This window comes from Balaenoptera borealis (assembly GCF_965194805.1).
Source record: "Balaenoptera borealis genome assembly, chromosome: 20".
In the NCBI taxonomy this organism is placed as follows: Eukaryota; Metazoa; Chordata; class Mammalia; order Artiodactyla; family Balaenopteridae; genus Balaenoptera; species Balaenoptera borealis.
The window spans coordinates 11,213,917-11,234,777 of NC_138879.1; the positions used below are offsets into that span (position 1 = coordinate 11,213,917).

General features: G+C 52.2%; 1 protein-coding gene across 4 annotated transcripts in view; it reads left to right on the plus strand.

The window, feature by feature from the left end:
- The first annotated feature begins 2,888 nt into the window (after positions 1–2,888).
- The window catches only part of RPTOR (regulatory associated protein of MTOR complex 1), a 451,485-nt gene continuing 433,512 nt past the window's right edge, over positions 2,889–20,861 (plus strand). For 2 of the 4 annotated variants that reach the window (XM_082372791.1, XM_082372792.1), the window contains exons 1-9: positions 2,889–3,306; positions 3,624–3,795; positions 13,305–13,387; positions 13,596–13,783; positions 14,624–14,760; positions 15,637–15,705; positions 16,050–16,178; positions 18,692–18,765; positions 19,609–19,667. In XM_082372791.1, the coding sequence (XP_082228917.1) occupies positions 3,173–3,306; positions 3,624–3,795; positions 13,305–13,387; positions 13,596–13,783; positions 14,624–14,760; positions 15,637–15,705; positions 16,050–16,178; positions 18,692–18,765; positions 19,609–19,667 (1,045 nt within the window). In that variant the 5' untranslated portion in view covers positions 2,889–3,172. Of the gene's footprint in view, positions 3,307–3,623; positions 3,796–13,252; positions 13,388–13,595; positions 13,784–14,623; positions 14,761–15,636; positions 15,706–16,049; positions 16,179–18,691; positions 18,766–19,608; positions 19,668–20,861 lie in introns of all 4 variants that reach the window. The other 2 variants (XM_082372797.1, XM_082372793.1) reach the window with 2 other exon arrangements.

Consider the following 20,861-nt stretch of genomic DNA (forward strand, 5'->3'; position numbering starts at 1 on the left):
TCCTCTCTGGGGAAGAGGCTTTGGGGAATGGTTTCATGTGTTCGTGGAGATGTCCTTGCAGGGGTGTCCATACAGTGGAAGGTTCTTTTTTTTTTTTTTTAATTTATTTATTTTTGGCTGCGTTGGGTCTTTGTTGCTGTGCGTGGGCTTTCTCTAGTTGTGGCGAGCAGGGGCTACTCTTCGTTGCTGTGCACAGGCTTCTCATTGCAATGGCTTCTCTTGTTGTGGAGCCTGGGCTCTAGGCGCATGGGCTTCAGTAGCTGTGGCATGTGGGCTCAGTAGCTGTGGCTCACAGGCTCCAGGGCGCAGGCTCAGTAGTTGTGGCGCATGGGCTTAGTTGCTCCGCGGCATGTGGGATCTTCCCGGACCAGGGATCGAACCCGTGTCCCCTGCGTTGGCAGGCGGATTCTTAACCACTGCGCCACCAGGGAAGTCCCAAAGTGGAAGGTTCTTGACAGAAAACATACACTCTCGTTTAGAATGTGACAGGGTAAACTTTTCCTGTGGACAAAATGACAGGAGAGCTGAGGTGGAGTTTCACACTGCTCCCTGGTCGCCAGGCTCAGGGGCTAAAGCTTAATCCTAGAGGGCTGCCCTCCCACTCCCTGCCTAACAGGACTTTCCTGGAGGATAGCAGAGCTCCAGCCAATGATGAGTAACAGCTGACTCTGTCAGGGGGCTGGGCTGTGGGATGGGCAAATAGCACCTCAGGAAAAGGAAATAGACACGAGAGAGAAACAGTAAACTTCCAGCAGCCCACTTTCATTCCAGTGGCAAAACACTGCTTTAGGGGAAAACTGCATTTTCCTCTTCTAAAATGAAGAGGTTCCTCCAGGAGAGAACCCCATGGTCTGGAACCGCAGCAAGGAGAAGAGGCGCTGGTTCACGAAGGAGACGTGCCCCCAGCCCTGTGTCTTCTTCCCCACAGCGTCTGGGTCAAGTCCACCTACTCTCCCTTCCTCAGTAGCTCCTCACTGACCCTGACCTTCCCCTCTAGCCCTGCCTACTCATTCTCGTTTCCATTCATATTCTGGATTTTTCCTGCTCCACAGTTCTGTCTGCTTTCAGCCCAGGAAGAAACATTCACTAGGTTGGTGATGACTTAATCTGAAAATCTTCACAACTGATCACTGTCTCCTTCTTTCTAAGACCTTACTATGTGTGTAAATTATTTACCTTTCATTAATGGCTGTAGGATTTCGTCACGTGTTAACTGAGACAAGTCATGAGCTATTTCAGTCACTCCTAGGTTCAGGCAATTCCAACCCGGAAACAAACTTCTAGTGATAAACAATCACTGTGAAGAAAGGGCTTTGCTCAGTAGGTAAAGCTACCCATGTCCAGCCCCACGCAAGGGCACTGCTATATCTCTGACTTCATATGTTCGCGCCAAGTGTAAGGTCGCTGTATCAGCTGGGCCTAGAGAGACACTAGATGAGAAGGTAGAAGAAAGCCTGAGGCCTTGAGCTGAATAACAATCCATCTGACCATGATTAGCATTTTTATTGCTTCCTGCTCTTTCTAATCCCTCTCTTCACTAATTAATCCCGTGCTCAAACATTATGAATCTCATTTCCAACTGCAAAAACACCAGGAAAGTGCCTTCTCCCAAGAAAGCAAATGCTGATAAGATTCAAACCTCATCAGACTGAAGTGTATTCTGGGGACAGCAGGACTGTGCTTCCTTCTGAGGAGCTGGGATTATTTCGGGAAGCCATCTGGGGCAAGAGCAGAGAGAAACTGGAGGGGAAAGGGCCCAGCTGGAGCACATGGAAGCCACCCCTGCGACTGCACATCCTATAAAGGCCTGCCTTCCACCCTGCTCCCCTTCCTTCACACCTAGGCCCACTTGGAGTGTTCCACATTCCCCAGCATTCCTTCCCCATCACCACGCCTGTACCTTGAAGCACATCAGAACCTCAACCCAGAGCACTGCTCCTTCCTCAGCACCCAGTAACTGCCTCCTGTGGAGATGGAGTGACTCCTGTGGAGTGAATGACTCCTGATTACTAAATCGAAATGCCTCTGTGTCCTGACTGCTCTGTAACACAACAAGGCTGACACACAGTACAGCCCATATGGACCTCAGAGTAAATCTTGGCTCTCCCATTTGCTGCCAGTGGTCAAATGCCATATGAAGCTTTTCCTGAACCTCAGACTCCAATCCTGTATTTTCCTCTTGAGGTCTATATTCAGACTAGATTACTTATCCATATACTTCTCTTAATTCCCCTAGTAGAATATAAACCACAGGTTAAATCGCTACACTTCAGCCTAGCTGGCTGCCTTTCAGTACATCAAATATACCAACCTCTTTGCTACCTCAGACCTTGAAATGCTCCCATATTATTTTCACTCCAGCACTTAACACAATTGCAGTTCCACCATGAGGAAGCTGTAACCCCAGCATCTCACACAACACCTGGCACAAAGAGAATGGAATTACTCTTCATTCAGTTGAAGAGCAGGGGTCAGTCAATGTTCCACAGGTTGTCCGTAGTAAGTCTTTCTGCTCACCAAGATCCACCGGGTCAAATTTACGAGTCTGGCCCCACTAAGGACTGTGTCCTGTCCTCAAAAAGAGTCACTGAAACGGAGGTCAAGGTGCCATGTAAGCGGCAGATGCCTGGTGATGGCGTTCAGGACACACTAGCAGCAAGATCACTCCTGCTTCTCCCATTTTTCACTCCAAATCTCCCACGTGAAAGGTCCCCTCCCTGTACCAGGAGGGAGAGAGACATTCTCATCACCAGAGACAGGGCGTTTAAGGCCAAGAAGGTGAGCAAACCTCCATCCGGTTTCACCATTTACTACCCACAGCCCAAACCCCTCTGCCTTAACAATTCTTCACAAACTCATTGTTTCTTTATCCAAAAGGTATAAAGCTTCCCGCTCTGGTCACTTCTTCAGGTCTCCACTCTCCGGTGAAAGGTCCCATGTACGTGTAGAAATTCAGTAAAATGTGTACACGTGCTTTTCTCCTGCAGACCTGTTTGTCAGTGTAACTTTCAGTTCCTGTCAGGGGCCCTGGACGGGGACCACTTTCCTTCCCCCACGGCTGCGGGGAAAGGCTGACTCTAATGGTCGGCGGCCGCTACTCCCGAGCCGCTGGTCGCCAGCAGGCCCTCCGGCCACGAGGCGGCGACGCCCCAGACCCCCACCGAGCGCCGCCATGGCAACGACGCGGTCCGGCGCTTGCGCGCGGCGCTCCGGAAGTGACGCCACGGGAAGGGGCGCTCAGGGCCGCGCCATGGCCCGAAAAGTGGTTGGGAGGCCGCCGGAGGAAACACTGTCGCTCTGGAAACGGTAATGGGGCCAGAGGACGCGTAAGATCCGGGGACTGGAGCGACGAGGTTCCGCGCGGACCTCCGACCTCGTAATCCCCGGCTTGGGGCCGCGGGGGCCTGCGACCGTTTCCGGCGTGCGGGCGAAAGGGCGTTCGGGAGCTGTAGCTTCCGGCGACGCGTCTGGGTCCCAGGGAAGGGAGAGGGTGAGACCGGGAGGGTCCCCGGGTAGAGCCCCGACCCCCGGGCCTGGACGCTCCGCGTGTGGGCGGCCGCAGCCGGACCGCGGGGTGGGGGCATCTGGGTTGGGCTGCCCGCTGGACCTGTTTCTGCCCTCAGGGAGCAAGCCCTGTTGAAGACACTTGTCGTGGACCGGGACACGGAGGCGTGGCAGCGGGACCCCGCTTTTTCGGGTCTGCAGAGGGTCGGGGGCGTGGATGTGTCCTTTGTGAAGGGCGACAGTGTCAGCGCCTGCGCCTCCCTGGTGGTGCTCAGCTACCCTGAGCTCGAGGTAACCCCGGGGGGACGCTGGCCAGGGGCCGCTCCGCTGGGCCCCGGGGTGCATTAGTGAGAGAGGTGGGGCTCTGGACAGGGAACAGTGTTAGGGTAGAACCCCGCTTCTCCTTTCGTGGGAGTTCATTAATGAATTGGGAAGCCTTTGAAAAAAAGAGGATAGGGGACAAAATCTGAAGTCATTCTGTGACTTACGTCCAAATAAACTCATGATCTCCAAGTTTGGCCGTTATCTTGGGCTCCCCATGTCAGGGACCCACAGCAACACACCCCCAAGTTGCCCAAGCTGGAAATCTCTGTCTTCCCAGACCCCTCACAGCAGGTCACACACGAACTCCATTTTTTCTCCCCCCTAAAATGAATGGAGTCTTATCTATCCACTTGTCTGCATCGCTGCTGTCCCTTCCCTGGCTGTGCCACCGTCACCTCTCCTGTAGGTGACAGGCAGAATCTTTCCTGGGTCCCTTCTCCATGCTGCCATCAGAGCAATTTTTCCAAAAACCGAATGTGAGCAGGTCACCACCTAGTCCACTTAAGACACTTAAGTGCCTATCCTGTGATCTCATGGTAAATAAAAGTAACACTCACGGACAAGGCATAAAGGCCCTTCGTGATCTGACCCCTGCTTAACCTAACTCCCTGTAGGCTCACCTCTGGCTACCACCCGCTCCTCCCCTACTCCCCACTCCGGAGGCCTTTGGCTTCCTCAAACACGCCTTGCTGTATCTGCCTGCCTGACCTTAGCAGTGATGTTTCCTCTCCTGGAATGTTCTTCCTGGCTAACTCCTCCTCATCTCTTAGGTCCTCCAGTAAGCCCCCCTTCGTCCTGCAAGACCAGGAGTTGCTCTCAGCACCCTCTCATTCCTCTTTATCACACTGGGATGGAATTGGCCTGTGTGTCTCTCCTACCAGAATGTAAACTCCACAATGGTAGGAACCATGCTGTCTTGCCCACCGGTTGTAGCCTCTGCACCTAGTTCAATGCCTGACACATAGAAGACGATCGAATAGATACGTGAATGAATGAACAGCGTGCCCACGATTCCTTTGGAGTCAACAGCTCAGGAAGCCTTGGCTAAAGAAGAGCTTGACGAGGAAACCTCTGCTCTGCAGCTTCAGCATTTCCCCCTCCCTGCTCCTCTGCCTGCTCCCAAAGCTACCACCTTCCTGCCTCAGCGTCTTTGTGCTTTACTTGGAAGATCCTTTAGTCAAAATTCAGCAGAAATATATTGATACCTGACTCAGAGTTTGGTGAGGAATAATTGAGATCATGCATGGAAAGCAGTTAGCATAATGGGCGTGTGGTAAGCCCTCAAAAATTAAATGCTAAGCCACTGTTAATTCTGAGGATGACTTCTCGCTTCTCAAGACCCAGTTCACTTGTTCCTATTGCTCTATGCCTTTCTGTACCTGCAGAATTAACCACCCCCTCGTCTCTGTCCTAGGCCTGTTTCTTATGCATGTGCTATTACAGTACTTCGCACACTGTATTAAAGTTATCAGTTTAGGAGGTACTCGCAGATCTTACAGCCTGTTAACAGAGCACTCTCATTTTGCAGTAGTCTTCCTCCCCTCATTGCAATAATAGTTTTGAATAGTTCCCCTTATCTCAAAGAAAAGTTATTGGTATATTCTGGTTTTCCCACCATCTGTAGGTTCTGAAAGGCAGGGTTATACTGTATTTCTTTTGGAGCCCCAGCACTGAGCAAAGTGCTTGCTACTTGGATGTAGTCAGCACTTGTCATCCTGTGCTATGGAAGCTTAGACTAGGGAATGATCTTGGAATAGTCTGGTCCAGTGACTCCAAAATGCCCAACCATGGATCTATGCAATGAGAGTCGCCTGGAAGTGCATTTAGAAATATGGATTCCATAGACAAATCCATAGAGACACAAAGTAGATTTGTGGTTGCCAAGGGCTAGGGAGTGGGATGGAGGGTGACTGCTAATGGGTATAAGAATTACCTAGGGGTGGTGAAAATGTTCTAAAATTGGATTATGGTAATGGTTGCACAACTCTGTAAATACCAGAAAGCGTTGAATTATACTCTTCAGGTAATTTTATGGTAGTAAATTATATCTCAATAAAGTTGTTAAAAAAAAAAGATTCCAGGGCCCCACTCCCTTTACTGATATTTACATTTTTAAACAATCCTTCCTGTGATTCCAAAGCAAAGCCAGGCTGTGAATCACTGGTCTCCCTTTAGCACAGCCAGGAATCCTTTCCTCACCATCCCTGACAAATCGTGGCCTCACGCCAGAGCCCATTCCATAGTTGGAAGCCTGGTTCGTATGTTCTTTTCCACACGGAGCTGAAATTTCGTTGTTTGTGACTTCTGCCGTAAGGTGCAGAGCACAGGACAAACCTTTCCTACCCTCCTATTTGAAGACTGTCCTGTGTTCTCCTGAGTCTCACGGAGGTGATTTCCAGCTCCTTCACTTGCTGCTTGCCCTCCAGCCTGCCCTCAGTGAGCAGGGCCCATTTGTACATCCAGCACCCAGAACTGAATCGAGTACCTCAAGTGCAGTTCAGCCTTTTGGTTCAACCGTTTGGTGGGCCTAATGCACAACGCCAGCTTAGGTTGAAACTTGCATATCTTCACAGAGATTACTGACCAGATCATGCCCACACGCTAACTATACAACTGATCTTTCCTTCTCCCAGAATTTTTTTTTAACATCTTTATTGGAGTATAAGTGCTTTATAACGTTGTGTTAGTTTCTGCTGTATAACAAAGTGAATCTGCTATATGTATGCACATATCCCCCTATCCCCTCCCTCTTGCGTTTCCCTCCCTCCCACCCTCCCTATCCCACCGCTCTAGGTGGTCACAAAGCACCAAGCTCATCTCCCTGTACGATGCTGCTGCTTCCCACTAGCTATCTGTTTTACATTTGGTAATGTATATATGTCAATGCTACTCTCTCATTTCATCCCTTCTCCCAGATTTTTAACTTGAAAATATGTGCACATACTGAAAAGTTGAAAGAATAATACATTGAACACCTGTATACCCTCTGCTTAAGATTCAACTGATTTTGTGGTCTTTTGTGTGTGTGCGCACTGAGATTCAAGAGTGCCTCCTAGAGCTTGTGACAGCTCAGCAAACCTGTCCTAGAATGATATTTTCCTACATAATGGCAGCGTCATTATCACACCTTAAAATATACATACATTATTCCATCACCACCTGAATCCCATTCCATAACACATTTCCCCAGTTGTCCCCGTATGTCTCTTAAAGCTGGTTTTGTATTTTGCTCTGATCTGTAAAACTTTGACATGTGTTATGTTATAGTTGCTGTTGATAGTAGATTATGATTACTGTGGAGATTTTTTTTGAGGGGGGTCCAGTATATTGCTGTTTACTTTTTTTTTCCCACTAAGATACATTTTTTAAAAATTTTATTTATTTATTTTTTATACAGCAGGTTCTTATTTGTTATCTATTTTGTACATATTAGTGTATATATGTCAATCCCAATCTCCTAATTCATCCCACCACCACCACCGGCCCCACCTCCCCTTAATTTCTTAATTTTCCTTAATTTCTCTTTCTGATATTTTGTTGTTAGTGTATAGGAATGCAAGAGATTACTGTGCATTAATTTTGTATCTTGCAGCTTTACCAAATTCATTGATTATCTCTAGTAGTTTTCTGGTGGCATCTTTAGATTTATCTATGTATAGTATCATGTCATCTGCAAACAGTGACAGTTTTACTTCTTCTTTTCCAATTTGTATCCCTTTTATTTCTTTTTCTTCTCTGATTGCCGTGGCTAGGACTTCCAAAACTATGTTGAATAATAGTGGTGAGAGTGGACATCCTTGTCTCGTTCCTGATCTTAGAGGAAATGCTTTGTTTTTCACCATTGAGAATGATGTTTGCTGTGGGTTTCTCGTATATGCCTTTATTATGTTGAGGTAGGTTTCCTCTATGCCCACCTTCTGGAGAGTTTTTATCATAAATGGGGGTTGAATTTTGTCAGAAGGTTTTTCTGCACCTATTGAGATGATCATATGGTGGTGGTGGTGGTGTTTTAATATTTATTTATTTATTTGGTTGCACCGGCTCATAGTTGTGGCAGGTGGGCTCCTTAGTTGCAGCACATGGGCTCCTTAGTTGCAGCACATGGGCTCCTTAGTTGCAGCACATGGGCTCCTTAGTTGCAGCATGCGGGCTCAGTAGTTGCGGCACATGGGCTCCTTAGTTGCAGCATGCGGGCTCAGTAGTTGTGGCACATGGGCTCCTTAGTTGCAGCATGCGGGCTCAGTAGTTGTGGCACATGGGCTTAGTTGCTCCGTGGCATGTGGGATCTTCCTGGACCAGGGATCAAACCCGTGTCCCCTGCATTGGCAGGCAGATTCTTTATCCACTGCGCCACCAGGGAAGTCCAATCATATGGTTTTCAATTCTTCAGTTTGTTAGTATGGTGTATCACATTGATTGATTTGCATATATTGAAGAATCCTTGCATCCCTGGGATAAATCCCACTTGATCATGGTGAATGATCCTTTCAATGTGTTGTTGGATTCTGTTTCCTAGTATTTTGTTGAGGATTTTTGCATCTATATTCATCAGTGATATTGGTCTGTAATTTTCTTTTTTTTGTAGTATCTTTGTCTGGTTTTGGTATCAGGGTGATGGTGGCCTCGTAGAATGAATTTGGGAGTGTTCCTTCCTCTGCAGTTTTTTGGAAGAGTTTGAGAAGGATGGGTGTTAGCTCTTCTCTAAATGTTTGGTAGAATTCACCTGTGAAGCCATCTGGTCCTGGACTTTTGTCTCTTGGGATATTTTTAATCACAGTTTCAATTTCATTACTTGTGATTGGTCTGTTCATATTTTCTGTTTCTTCTTGGTTCAGTCTTGGAAGGTTATACCTTTCCAAGAATTTGTCCATTTCTTCCAGGTTGTCCATTTTATTGGCGTAGAGTTGCTTGTAGTAGTCTCTTACGATGCTTTGTATTTCTGTGGTGTCCATTGTAACTTCTCCTTTTTCATTTCTAATTTTATTGATTTGAGTCCTTTCCCTCTTTTTCTTGATGAGTCTGGCTAAAGGTTTATCAATTTTGTTTATCTTCTCAAAAACCAGCTTTTAGTTTTATTGATCTTTGCTATTGTTTTCTTTCTATTTCATTTATTTCTGCTCTGATCTTTATGATTTCTTTCTTTCTACTAACTTGGGGTTTTGTTTGTTCTTCTTTCTCTAGTTCCTTTAGGTGTAAGGTTAGATTGTTTATTGAGATTTTTCTTGTTTCTTGAAGTAGGATTGTATTGCTATAAACTTCCCTCTTAGAACTGCTTTTGCTGCATCCCATAGGTTTTGAATTGTGTTTTCATTGTCATTTGTTTCTAGGTATTTTTTTGATTTCCTGTTTGATTTCTTCAGTGATCTCTTGTTTATTTAGTAACGTATTGTTTAGCCTCCATGTGTTTTGTGTTTTTTACGTTTCTTTCCCTGTAATTGATTTCTAATCTCAAAGCGTTGTGGTTGGAAAAGATGCTTGATATGATTTCGATTTTCTTAAATTTACTGAGGCTTGATTTGTGACCCAAGATATGATCTATCCTGGAGAATGTCCCGTGTGTACCTGAGAAGAAAGTGTAATCTGTTTTCAGATGGAATGTCCTATAAATATCAATTAAATCTATCTGGTCAATTGTGTCATTTAAAGCTTGTGTTTCCTTATTAATTTTCTGTCTGGATGATCTGTCCATTGATGTAAGTGAGGTGTTAAAGTCCCCTACTATTATTGTGTTATTGTCGATTTCCTCTTTTATAGCTGTTAGCATTTGCCTTATGTATTGTGGTGCTCCTATGTTGGGTGCATACATATTTATAATTGTTATGTTTTCTTTTTGGATTGATCCTTTGATCATTATATAGTGTCCTTCCTTGTCTCTTGTAACATTCTTTATTTTAAAGTCTATTGTATCTGATATGAGTATTGCTACTCCAACTTTCTTTTGATTTCCATTTGCATGGACTATCTTTTTCCATCCCCTCACTATCAGTCTGTAAGTGTCCCTAGGTCTGAAGTGGGTCTCTTGTAGACAGCATATATATGGGTCTTGTTTTTGTATCCATTCAGCGAGCCTGTGCCTTTTGGTTGGAGCATTTAATCCATTCACATTTAAGGTAATTATCAATAAGTATGTTCCTGTTACCATTTTCTTAATTGTTTTGGGTTTGTTTTTGTAGGTCCTTTTCTTTTTTGTTTCCCACTTAGAGAAGTTCCTTTAGCATTTGTTGTAGAGCTGGTTTGGTGGTGCTGAATTCTCTTAGCTTTTGCTTGTCTGTAAAGCTTTTGATTTTTCTGTCAAATCTGAATGAAATCCTTGCCGGGTAGAGTAATATTAGTTGTAGCTTCTTCCTTTTCATCACTTTAAATATATCTTGCCACTCCCCTCTGGCTTGTAGAGTTTCTGCTGAGAAACCAGCTGTTAACCTTATGGGAGTTCCCTTGTATGTTATTTGTCATTTTTCCCTTGTTGCTTTCAATAATTTGTCTTTAATTTTTGTCAGTTTGATGACTGTGTGTCTCAGTGTGTTTCTCTTTGGGTTTATCCTGTATGGGACTCTCTGCACTTCCTGGACTTGGGTGGCTATTTCCTTTCCCAAGTTAGGGAAGTTTTCAACTATAATCTCTTCAAATATTTTCTCAGGTCCTTTCTCTCTTCTCCTTCTGGGACCCCTATAATATGAATGTTGGTGTGTTTAATGTTTTCCCAGAGGTTTCTCAGGCTGTCTTCATTTCTTTGCATTCTTTTTTCTTTATTCTGTTCCGCAGCAGTGAATTCCACCATTCTGTCTTCCAGGTCACTTATCCGTTCTTCTGCCTCAGTTATTCTACTATGGATTCCTTCTAGTGTATTTTTCATTTCAGTTATTGTATTGGTCATCTCTGTTTGTTTGTTCTTTCATTCTTCTAGGTGTTTGTTCTTTAATTCTTCTAGGTCTTTGTTAAACATTTCTTGCATCTTCTCCATCTTTGCCTCCATTCTTTTTCCGAGGTCCTGGATCATCTTCATTATCATTATTATGAATTCTTTTTCTGCAAGGTTGCCTATCTCCACTTCATTTAGTTGTTTTTCTGGGGTTTTATATTGTTCCTTCATCTGGTACATAGTCCTCTGCCTTTTCATTTTGTCTATCTTTCTGTGAATGCAGTTTTTCATTCCACAGGCTGTAGGATTGTAGTTCTTCTTGCTTCTGCTGTCTGCCTTCTGGTGGCTCTTCACTAAGATACATCTTGAGTTGACTTCCATGTCAGTTTCCCCAAGTTCCCACTTGGGTCTTTCAATATGTGGGGTCAGAGCTTCTTTTATTTTTGGAACGTTTCTTAGATTGTGGTTTTAAGTATTAGTTATATTTATTATTTCAGCTCCATAGTTTTGTTTCTCTTCTTCCGTCATGCATATGCTGGGTTTTCTGTCTTGTCAGGTTTTTTTGTGTTTCTGTTTTTATTTCTGCCAGGTTGTGCTCTCTGTCTGCTGTTTAGTTAACTACCTCTGCTGCACAACTGGTTGGGGGCAGCATTTCATCAGCTCACAAGGTTTGATCATTGCCTTCTGAGTTCTTGTAGTTCTCTGTTCACTCTAAGTTGTACTTAGGGACTTCCCTGGTGTTCCAGTGGCTAAGACTCTGCACTTCCACTGCAGGGAAGATCCTGCATGCCACACGATGCGGCCTTAAATATATATATATATTTAAACAGGAAACTCAAGGGCCAGGGGTTTGGGTGCCTCAGTGGGTTTCTTAAATCATGAGGGACAGTGAAGTATAGTCGTGCCAATAAATGGCATCCTTTTCAGAAGCAAAGACGGCCAGTGTCTCTTCTGATTCTTTGATACTCTCATTTCCAAAGGACCTTACACTTCTGGCCTCGCTCTCTTCTCCACAAGCCCCCAGGGCTCACCTGTGTCTCCCCAGAGCAGCATCTTCCTGATAAGGCTGGGGCTGCCCCCCAGGTCTCATTCCATCAGGCTCCCCACCACTAGACCCCACCACACCGCCTGCCCTTGCCCCTTCCCCACCTGCCTTTCTGGCGAGGGGCCCAGAGCTGGCTCTGTGAGTCTGGGCTGTTTATTTCCGCCCGTAGGTGCACACCGTTGCTTGTAATTGGCTTGTCTCCCAGTCACGCTGTGGGCATGGGGTACAGGGGGTTCACCTCCTCTCCTGTGGATCTCTGGTTCCTGGAGCTTGTGCAGAGGGATTCAAACATAAGCAGCCACCATCATCCTGTGGGAACTCAGGCCACACTTGAACTTCACTCATGTCCCCGTTAAGAGTCATCCTGTTGCATGGGGTTCAGCACTCCAGCCTGCCGGGTTCACTGAATCGAATTCTCTGGTCTGTCATCCGGATGGACCCTGCCCACTCTAGGTCATTGGCAGTTTGATGAGTTTCCTGTGAGTCACTGATAAAAATGTTGGAAGTACGAGCCCCTTCCTCCATGCTAGTAGAGTAATCCCTTCACTTAGGTCATTATGACCTAGCTTCAAGGGAGAGGTGGAAGTATGATTTTGAAAGCTATCACCAAGAGATTGGGGGGGGGGGTGGGATGGTCAGTAACAACCCAGGACATCCGAAGGTTCTGGAGAATGTGTGCTTAGTGGGAAACGTTCTCACCTCCGGACGGTCTGGCTGTAATGAAAACTCAAGGTTTAAGGGGCTTAGGGCTGCCGTCCTGTGCTCTGAGCATGTCTGTTACATTCTAATAAGTACCAACAGGGCCTCCTCTTCCATGCTGTTAGGACTTTTCAGTTTGAAGAACAGTCTGCCAGAGCGTGTGAAAATTCTGGGTGGTCCCCAGCAGACTCCTGGCCCCCACTCCTCCCAGCGTGAGCCAGGCCTTTTAGCACAATATCCCCAGGGGTATCCCCTCTTCTCTCTCTGGGGTTATTTACAGGTGCAGCCTCAGAATTTTTCTTTTTGGACTCTCCCATCCCTTGGGACCCAATTCTCTTCCAAACTGCCTCACTCTGAGATCGTGCCTGTCCTTTTTCTGAAATATTTGTAATCTCTTTTCTTAAAGCCAGAGTTGCCCTTCTTGCTATTGTAGCTTCTATGAAGACTTGGCCTCTTCTTCCCCAAGGCCCCTTCTAATATGGCACTATGGTGTCTATTCACAGGTGCTTCTTGTGCTTTGTCTTCTGTGAACCTCCAAACAGCCTGGCAGCAGGGTGGGGTGGGGAGGCGATAGGGGAGGGCCTGATACAGACCCGGTGTGGCCAGTACCTTTGAAATGGCAGCATTTGAATCCCCACTGCCCATCTGCAGGGTGGATCACCTGTCTCCAGATAGTGAGGCAGGGAAGGGGGCGACTTGGGGGTGGGCCTGGGAGACAGAGGGAGTGACAGGGATTGTCAGATAAGGGCCAAGGGCATGCGAGGGTGTGGGGGAGGTGGCCAGGGCCGCGCGTGCCTAGTGACCTGGGTGCCTGGTGGCAGGTGATGTATGAGGACTGTCGCATGGTGAGCCTGACAGCCCCCTACGTGTCAGGCTTCCTGGCCTTCCGAGAAGTGCCCTTCCTGGTGGACGCGGTGCAGCAGCTGCGGGAGAAGGAGCCCCGCCTCATGCCCCAGGCAGGTATCTCACTGGGCTGGAGGAAAGGCCCTCCACAGGCCCCGCCCCATTGCTGGGAGAGATCCCATGAGCTTCCTGGAGAAGTGCTTTTGCCTCAAGAGGGATCAGACCTAAAGAGCTGGGCCCCTCCTCTTGCTCTGGGATGCCCCAACCTGATGGGCAAGGGGCACTTCAGCTGACTGTGACTTTCCCCTGTGGCTCTTCCAGGTCCTTTTTGTGGATGGAAATGGGGTGCTCCACCACCGAGGTAATCCTGCTCCCAAGACTGCCCGAGAGGGCTGTAAGAGCGAGGGACCAGGAGGGGTGCAGTCCGCCTGCACCAGGCCCCAGGCCCTCTGCCACCAGCCTGGCCTTGCAGCTCCTTCTGGCCTTGCTTTCCTTGTCAAGACCCCCTAGTAAGGAGCCCCTACTTCTCTTCACCCCTGCCCCTTTCCTGCCTGCCTCCACCGCCTCTGCTGGCCTAGCTCAGGTACCAACATCCAGTTTGGACCTGACGCTTCCAGAAGTCTCAGGCGCTGAGCCCAGCTAGCCTGTCCCACTGGCGGCCTGCCCTGTGTCCTAAACAGACCCTTGCCTGAAACCAAACAGGAACAGACAGGTGTGCCTGTTCCCCACCGACACAGGGAAACCCACACCCACCTGGGTGCTAGAACATTGACCCGGGGAGAACCACCAAGGGGGAGGGGCTGTCTTACCCTCAGATACAAACCTGGGGGCTGGGCGGCAGAGGGAGTCAGGAAGGGGTGGCATTGTGATTTTAGCCCCGGCCCTGGGAGCCTGTGGGCCCAGAACCACCCTGGACGCTAGTGCAGGACCAGCAGGCCGGCCCTGGGCCTGGACCCCAGTCACTGCAATCCTTGCCCCCTGGCAGGAGCCCCAAAGTTCTGGGGGAGTTAAGGGCAGAGATGGAGAGGCCTGAAGGTGGCCACAAAGGGGAGGGGAGGATGAAAAGTGCCAGGAAATGAAAGAAGCAGGTGAAGCACGTGAGCACGCTAATTATAATCAGGCTCCTAATCTTGTCAGAACAGGGGGAGGCATCCTCCACCCAGCCTGCCAGCCCGGAAGTCAGGGTAGAGGGCCATGTCTGAGGTCAGGGTGGGGCTTAGAGCCCTGTCCCACAAGTCCTTGCCCAGCGACAGGCCTCTGCTCACATAGAAAAGTTCAGCGAGGCTCTGGTGTGGCCCCCATCCCCACACTGTCTCTAAACTGCTGGGCTCATTGCCTCACCTCCCCAGCCTCATCTTCCTCTGCCCCTGCAGGCTTTGGGGTAGCCTGCCACCTTGGTGTCCTCACAGACCTGCCCTGCATCGGGGTGGCCAAGAAACTCCTGCAGGTGGATGGGCTGGAGAACAACGCTCTGCACAAGGAGAAGGTGAGGGGGCCAGAGTCCGCCCCGCTGCAGACCAGCTCCACCTGGGACGCTCTCCTCCCAGCCTGGATTGCTGGCCTGGAGTGAGGAAGACCAGCTTTCTTTGCGCGCCTTGTGTTCCTTGTGGGTGGTGGGTCATCTCGGGAGACTCGGAGCTCCTCTCCCAGCCTCTGGGCGCACACTTGCCTCCTCTCCGTCCCTGCCTGCGTGCTGCTGCGGCACCCCATGTGGGGGCAGAGCCTCCAGGTATCGGGGACCGGGCATTTGGGGCCTGTACAACACTCTGTACTTTTCCGCCTGCGGTGCCACCCCCATCTGCCTGGGGCATCTCCCTCCTCTGGGACCCCCTCTGGCGGGAGCTGGTGACACACGTGGCTCTCTAACCTGGACGGCCAGCTCTGAGAACGGGTCAGTTGCATCTGTCTCATCCTTTCAGCTCCCCCATGCCTGTGTGGAGTGCCTGTTTGTTGAGTTGACAGGGTCCCCTGACCCACCCAATGGGCCAGTCCCCACCACCACCACTCCAAAAAGTTTGTCAGGTTGAATCGGAAGTGCTCAAATTTGTAGCAGGAGAGAAAGCAGCAGGAAGTAAGTGGCCTCGAGTGGGTTGTGGCCCTGTGTGTGCACCAGCCTGGCGCCTCCACCCTGCAGCACTGGGGCCTGGGCGGGCTGCTGTCTCTTGTCTGCTGCAGAATGGGGAGGAGAGCACCTCGTCAGGGTGAGATGGTGCTGCAGGCCGCACTTGGACGCAGGGTCCACTCGCGATGGGCCCTTCCATCTCCTTGCCCAGCGGCTGCTCAGGTTTTAAAAGTGAGCAGGCTTGCCTTCAAGCCTTTCACCAAGAAAGGTGTTTTTCCAAGTCTTTTTTCTGTTTTCCAGATACGGCTCCTGAAGGCTGGAGGAGACTCATTTCCTCTGATGGGAGGCTCCGGGACCGTCCTGGGCATGGTGAGTGGCCAGGGGCCTGCACCCCACCGAGGCAGACCCCTCAGCTGAGGGCCAGAGGGGGCCAGGGGTCAGCACCCACGTACGTGCACGCCCCAGAACCCGTCCACCTCTCCCTATCTTCCTGCCACTCTGGCTGACCCTGCATCTTTATTTCTTCCCCTCCCCCACTGTGCTGAGGGGGCCTCTGGGCCCTCACTCGCCCCACCCTGTCCCTCAGACAAACAGCAGGAAGGTGCCCCAAGGGTGCTGCCAGTCTCCCAAGCTCCCGCCCGCCACCCAGGACATGTCAGTCCTCCAGCCCACAGAGCTTGCCCAGTGCCCTGACCTCGCCCTCCCTGTCACAGGCCCTGAAGAGCCACGACCACAGCACCAAACCCCTCTATGTCTCTGTGGGCCACAAGATGAGCCTGGAGGCAGCCGTGCGCCTGACCCATGGCTGCTGCAAGTTTCGGATCCCGGAGCCCGTGCGCCAGGTGAGTGGGCTGCCAGGTGGGTAGGCTAGGGCACGGCACCTGCTCTTCCTGTACTCCCGGGCTGAGGGTCCACAAGCACCTGTGGGAGAGTCAGTTTGGGCCACACTAGGCTCCGGAGGGGAGGAGAGGGGCCTGGAAGACGCAGAGGCCTGCCCTGCCTGGCCCGGGGGTCTGCTGTGCCCCTGCACTCAGCCTTTCAGCCTCTGGCACCCTGGGTCATCGGGAAAATCAGCTGATGTCAGCTCAAATGGCAGAGTGGGCTGCCAACCCCTGAGGGCCCAAGGTGCCCAGCTGGCCTGGGAGTGAGCGGCCGTCCTCAGCTCGGGGGCCCCTGCAGGGCTGCTGGGCACTGCTGAGGAAGACTTGGGCCAGGGATGCCAATCAGGAGACTCTAGGGTGTGGCCACGCCAGGCACCCAGCACCTAACTTGGGGCCCAGGGGGATCAGAACTCTGGTGAACGAGTCGGCTCAGCTAACCTCATGCAGGATGCCCTTGGGCCGCCTTGGTGGTCTTGGCCATGACAAGGTGCAGAGCGGGTGCAAGTCCCAGGGAAGCCCATGAGGCGAGGATCTGTGAGAAGCTGTCCTCAGGGAGAGGCCTGCTGGAAGAGGGGGGAAGGGCAGTCCAGGCCTGAGGACCAGCATTTGCAAAGGCCCTGGGGCAGGAAGGAGTTGGATGCCAGAAACTCAGAGGAACTTGTGGCTGGAGCCCTGGTGGGGGTGAGCGGGCGGAAGCCTGTGTGCATTACAGGGGGACAGAACTTCAGGTTTACCACAGGGCCTTGGATGTGAGTTGGGAGGGGACACCATCAGATTTGCCTTCCCAGCAGGGACTGTATATCGCCTGCTGCTCCGTGTGTCCCTGAGGCCTGTGCTGCGTCAGCTAGAGGCAACCTGGCCTAGGTGCCACAGGCCCCCTCGGTACTCTCAGCTCAGCACCAGCTGGTGACGCCGCAAACCTGAGGGTCCTGGCTCTGCCTCGACCACCCCAAGAGCCCCGTAGCCACCACCTCGGGGTTTGGGGCCTCCCGGCTGCTGGTGTGCAGGGCAGCCTCCAGGTGGCAGCAGCAGCACGCACGCAGCTGTGGCTCTCGGCCCCTGCCAGCAGCTCTCTGGGCTGCGAAGAGTCAAGGCCTCTAGGGTGGCTTCCAGGGTGGACTTTCTAAGTGTCCACCAGCCTCAGCCTCCTTCCCTCCCCGTACAGGGTTCGTAGGGGCACAAGCCTGTGACGTGTCCTGGCCCCAGGAAGCCTTTCCTCCCCCATTCCCATCCACCTGTGCGACCTTGGGGGGTGGGGGTGACGACCCGAGATTTCTCCACAGGCCCTCAGAGCCAGGGACTCCGCTGAGCTGGTACGGTGGGCAGGTCTCTGTTCCTTCTGTGTCTCGCTTTGCCCCAGAGTGGATGATAGCTGTGTCCTTGCAGGTGGGGGGATGCCCTATAAAGTGCCGTGAGTCCCTCAAAGGTGGGCAAGGACCGTGTGTCTGCCCTAGAGAAAAGCCAGACGTCTGCACCCAGGAGTCCACCAGCCCCATCGCTTCCAGGAACGGGGTGTGGCCCTGTCCAGTGGCACTGGTTATCTCTTGGTCCATCTTCTTCCTTGGCCCACTCACCTGTGTACACTTTGCCCTCCTGACTACTTCTGTAAGCTCTGAGGAGAAGCTGAGAGAGCGGCTTAGGGCCCGCTCCATTGGTCACAGGCCCGCTGCCCCCAGCTTCTGGGCCAGGCCGGGACAGGTTGCTGCAGGGGAAGGCGGGAGGTGCTGCCTTGCGTCTCCGGGGCCTTTCTCCCGGAGCACCCTGCCGCCCACCCTGCCCGCTTGCCCGTTCACTCTGAAGTAGAAACAGTTGGGGGGGATTAGCTGTTGTGTCCTGTAGTCACACAGCCCAAAGCGGGGCTGAGCCATCTGAGCCGGGATCAGGGGCCTCCCTGAGGCCAGGCCCCCTGGAACGGGGAGAGCCTGTGGGAGAACCTGAGCCGCAAGGTCCTGGCGGCCCCACTCAGGCCTGTTCCCCTCTCCCCAGGGTGTGCCCGGATCCCAGCCTGTGGCCCACAAGCCCCCTTTCATTCCGGTGACTCTGCAGAACTTTCCAGACACTTCTCCAGGGACAGAGGTTGCAGCTGACACTAGCCAGGGAGCCAGATGAACCAAAAGTGAGGACAGACAAGCTGGGCTGAGGACAGCCTTCAGAGAAGAGGGCTTTAGCAGAGAAACTGTTGGCGCAAGCAAAACCTACAGGGAAGCACAAGCTATAAACCCACTGAAAGCCGACTGAAACAGGAGTGAGGCACCCAGCCCATTTCCTCAGGCCCTTCGGGGACATGCTGTCAAGCACCTCGACCAGAGGGCCTGACATCCTGGCACCCACGCATGATGGGGCTGCTTCTTGTCCCTAAGGCTGGGCCTCCGTGGGCTTTTCCAGGAGGGGCCACCCTGTCGGGTGGGGACTGGTCCAGAGGCCAGCTTGGGACCCCAGCCATCCCCTCTCACTCGAGCCCTCCCTTTCCTCAGGCTGACATCCGCTCCCGAGACTACATTCGCAGGACCCTGGGAGTCCAAGGGGCCCCTGCCTTGCAGCCGGAAAGGTGAGTGCTGGGGTGGCTGGGTCCTGCCCCTGTGGGGCCACTTCTGGTGGCTGGGCCTCTCTCGGCGGTGGCGCTGTGGCTCAGGCCAGACAGGCAGGGCCAGGCAGGGGGCGCAGGGTTCCTGAGGGGACAGGAGAAGAGCCAGCAGAATGCTGGGGGCCAGTGTGGACTCCATGTTCAGTGGGAGCTGCCCAGCAACCCCCAAAGCCCAAAGCTCACCTCCCACCAGGGCACCCCCTGCTTACCTTGGTCCATTTATCTGTGAGGCACTGGGGTGTTGTGGTCTCCACAGAAAGGGTGAGGGAGTCAGATGGTCCCGGTTCATGTCCTGGCTGTGCACCTGCTGTGTCGTTTACGCTCTCAAGCCTGTTTCCTCACCTGTGTGGTGTGCACAGTGATTCTCATCCCACTGTGCTGTGGTACAGTCACAGCCAGCAGTGGCTGGTTACTTAATCCTGACGGCACTTACCGTGAGACAGCCACTGTGATCACTTTGCCGATGAAGAGACTGAGACAGCGAGGTTTCCGTTGGCAGCTTGGACATCAGGCCCATCCTCTCCCACCCGGAGTCCTTGCAAGCACGGCGTTTCCTTTGTGCTCCCTTCTCCTCCAGGCCCGTGCTGGCCTGGGCCTGGCTAAGCTGCTTTGAGAACTGTGCGAAGGTGTGGCTGGGGCCCCTGAACTCTCCCAGGGGTGGGGGCTGGCCGTCGGGATCTGCCTTGCCCTCTGGCCTGGGCTCTTGCACCCCTGAGGATCCAGGTCGGCGCAGCTTCCAGGGACCACCTGGGGATCGAGGGGGGGGCTCTGACGTTTGATGCTGTCCTTTCTTGATGTCATTACCAGGAGCAAGAAGGCACAGAGGCCAAAGGCGTGCCCCCAGGGAGTCTCAGAAGAGCCCGCAGGTAAGGACAGGCTCTGCGAAGCCCACAACAGAAACCCCAGGACACACCGGAAAGCCCCAGGCCCAGGAGCCCAGGGGCCGTAGGGCAAGGGCTGGGGCTGGCACCGAGCTGGATGCCAGGAAGACTCTTGGGCCGCCTGTGGCCCTGCTCCAGCTCGTCTGTAGGGACTGGGGGAGCGGCCGCCACGTCAGCTGGGGCACCCTGGCCCGAGGACATGGGGACGCAGAAGGCACAGCCCTGCTCGCCCGGGAGCCTGGAGAGAGCTCAGTGGAAGACAGAGCTCACACGGCAGAGCGCCAGGCCCAGAGAGCACATGACGTTAATTTCTCAGGAGCACAGGAAGGGATTCAGAGTTCATAGGGGATTTTCTGGTGTTTTTTTGTTTTGTTCTGAAAGCGCCCAGGTGGGCTTACAGCCGCCAGACTGCACATACGTGCACACCTTCTCCTTGCCTATCTGCTCCTCTGCGTACGTGTGCTGCTTTCACTTTGTGTTCGTTTATAAACCAGCACGTCCCTCCCTGCCGACCAGCTACACTGAGCCGCTTCTGCCCTGGCCGCGGAGGGTCCAGACTGGGGTGGCTGCTGTCAGGCTTGGCCCCTGGCTGCCCAGCCGGTCTCCAGCCTGCCTGCTGCTGGGACGTGCAGGGCCAGGAGGAGGGGAGAAGAGCAGCGTCTGAGCCTGGAAAAGGCTGAGGGTGGGGGGACATACAGGGGCAGTCTGGGCTGCAGGGGTGGGGTGCCAGACAGAGGGCCGGCACCCATACCCGAGGAGATGGGTGTTGGGGTCTGCTGTCCTGGCCACGGGCCCTGAGGACGGGCAGCCCACTGTGTTCAAGTGCCAATGGCTCTCCCCTGTTCCTGTCAACCCGACGCACTCCCCCCCGCCAGTCTCTTCACCCAGAGGCCGAGCCTCAAAACGCGTCTCCGCTGTGGGAGGGCAGCCCTGACTCTGGCCCCCTGCCTGGCCAGTCCCCTTGGTGTGAGCTAGAGTCCCAGGGAGGCGCACGGCCCCACCCACAGCCCCTGGGTGCCTCCCAAGCAGCCCCAGTCCTCCACCTCCTCCCAGCTCACCCCCAGGTTCCCTAAGGACTCTGGGATCTTTGCTGAGTGGTGTGAAGAATCCTCGGAGGCTTTTCTTGCCGTTTATCCTGCCTCTCAGGAAGGAGCTGCCTGTCATGGTTTGACAGCCTGG